The sequence below is a fragment of the Montipora capricornis genome, chromosome 2 (genome assembly GCF_036669925.1).
Source record: "Montipora capricornis isolate CH-2021 chromosome 2, ASM3666992v2, whole genome shotgun sequence".
Lineage (NCBI taxonomy): Eukaryota > Metazoa > Cnidaria > Anthozoa > Scleractinia > Acroporidae > Montipora > Montipora capricornis.
The window spans coordinates 9499757-9502256 of NC_090884.1; the positions used below are offsets into that span (position 1 = coordinate 9499757).

General features: G+C 40.5%; 2 protein-coding genes across 2 annotated transcripts in view; both read right to left on the reverse strand.

Annotated features, from left to right (window-relative positions):
• Window positions 1-138, reverse strand: part of LOC138038776 (histone H2B, gonadal) — a 469-nt gene extending 331 nt beyond the window's left edge. Inside the window, exon 1 of the mRNA XM_068884820.1 lies at window positions 1-138. This exon is cut by the window's left edge and continues 331 nt beyond it. Coding sequence (XP_068740921.1) covers window positions 1-123 — 123 coding nt within the window. The 5' untranslated portion in view covers window positions 124-138.
• Window positions 1-2500, reverse strand: part of LOC138038751 (uncharacterized) — a 19541-nt gene that overhangs the window by 7925 nt on the left and 9116 nt on the right. The window lies entirely within an intron of this gene.

The window sequence follows — 2500 nt, forward strand, 5'->3', positions numbered from 1 at the left end:
CACCTTGTAGATGTAGATTGCATAGCTTTCCTTTCTCGTCTTTCGCCTTTTCTTGTCACCAGTGGCGGCCTTAGCCTTACCAGCTTTCTTCTCGCCTTTCTTTCCTGCAACTTTTGGTGCCATTTTCGCTCAATAGGGTTCGACTTGAATCGAATGATAACGCTATGTGAATGACTTGCTATTTATAATAAAACAAAGGTAGGATCAATTAACATAAGGATCGAAATCGTCAATTTTTTATTGGTTCACAACTTCAGGTTGGCCAAAGGTCAACATAGTTAGTTCCGTTTTCAAACAAAGCACATGTGATATAAAAAGTTGATTGGTGCGTTTCGATCCGACCGAAGTATTGTCTTGCGTATAAATTTCCCTGTTGTTACCTATCGACATTTATTTCGCAAAGTGTTCGTAAACTCGAAGCTAACAGAAAAATGTCTGGTCGCGGTAAAGGCAAAGCAAAGGGCACCAAATCCAAGAGCCGCTCATCCCGAGCGGGACTTCAGTTCCCTGTCGGTCGTATCCATCGACTTCTCCGCAAAGGAAACTACGCTGAACGAGTTGGCGCCGGAGCTCCAGTGTACCTGGCCGCTGTGCTCGAATATCTCAGCGCCGAGATCCTCGAACTGGCGGGCAACGCTGCTCGCGACAACAAGAAAACCAGAATCATTCCCCGTCACCTTCAGCTCGCTGTCCGCAATGACGAGGAGTTGAATAAACTACTTGCTGGTGTCACCATCGCGCAGGGAGGTGTGCTGCCAAACATTCAAGCTGTCCTTCTGCCCAAGAAAACCGAGAAGAAGGCAAAGGCTTAAGGAAGCACACAAGAAGACAAAAAACGGCTCTTTTAGGAGCCACCAAACATTGATAAAGTCGTCACCAACACGTTCAAAAGATGCATTACTAGTCTCAAATTCAATTTTAATAAGAGTCTCGTATTTGGGGTAGATTTGGCTCTTTCTCATACAAAAATAAGAGAAACTTCAATTATTAAATGTGGCACAATTATATTCTGCTCCAAAAAAGTTCTTGACAACAAAGACACGAGTTTCTGCTTTTTGCAGTAACATTCGATTCCAAATTTCTCAGCTCCTTTACATTTGAATTTGCGCGCCGAAAAAACGTTCAACGATATCCTTTAATTCTTAACGATTAATCGAACTCCATTGTTCATGGCTGTCAGTGCATAGCCAAGCAAAACAAAAGTTTTTTGCATAAGTTCAACCGCATACAATCGAGTAAACTGAGCGTATCTGTTGGAAATGAGTCCGAAATAACGCCTGGTTCACATTTGTGCGATACGCATGAGAGAAATCGTGTGGGAACAGCCGTAAAATAAGCACAGACAAAGAAAAGGAAATTTTTCTTTCCTTGTGCTTGTGCTCGTGCTTATCTCACGCTTGTGCTTATTTCAGAACTGGGATCGGCGTGAGTTAAAGTAAGCACAAGCTCAACGATTCGCACGCCATCTTGAATCTTACTACATCTACGCTTGCATAAGCCAAGTTTTCCTTGGCTTCTTTCTTTCACTGTGTGAACGTCGCTAAACTCATCCCCGGCTGTGCTTATCGCACAAGTGGGAACCGGGCTTAAGTGCCTATTCGGAGGAGTGCGTTACGACTTCCTCTGAAGTAAAAGAAAAGAAAAAAACAAAAGAAGCAATAGTAAACCAAAAGTCCCAAAACTGCCGGTGCAAGAGTAAGAGGAGCTTTGTGCAATTAATTAGGGAAAGGGAATAAGAGAAAAAATATCTCCAAAATATCGATAAAGCCACCGAAATCATTCCCGAACACAATCCTACCAACTATTTCCATTTAAAAGACGTATGATATTACCTATGAGTATGAAATATAATTTCTCGTCTTTGGAGTGGATTTTAGTTCTTTGTCACACAAAAATAACGCATGCCACAATTATTTTGGTTGCACATTAATATTTTCTGTGCTCAAAAAGTTAATAACAAGAAACACGAATTTAGATGTAATAACAACACGCTGCCGTCTTCGATTGCAAATTTATCGGCTGGTTCACATTTGAATTTGCGCGCCGAAAAAACGCGCGCATATTGCAAACATCATATATTCAAGCCGTAAAACACTTTAGTCTCCTTCGCAGCCGTTGCGAAGGAGACTATAAAACACTCGACGACAGCGTTTGATTGTTAACGATTATTGAACTCTATGTTAACAATGAAAATATCCTCGCAGATAAGATTAATATCCCTGAAAAAACCCAAAACGAAAATCGGAATATTTTATTTTGCTGTCGGAAGTTCGCGTCACGCATTTGTGTATCGTGTTTAGCCGAATAACGGAAAAACGGAAAAAATAGGACTCTCATCAGGGTTGTCCACATTATGCTCACAATTTATGATAATTCTTTATGCTCAAAAAATGTTACTATTATGCTCAAAAATTTTCCCCCGGATCACTCATTATTCACCTAAAATAAAATACAATCGCTTGATATGCTTAATTTTAATCCATTGGTTAATTTTTACTGT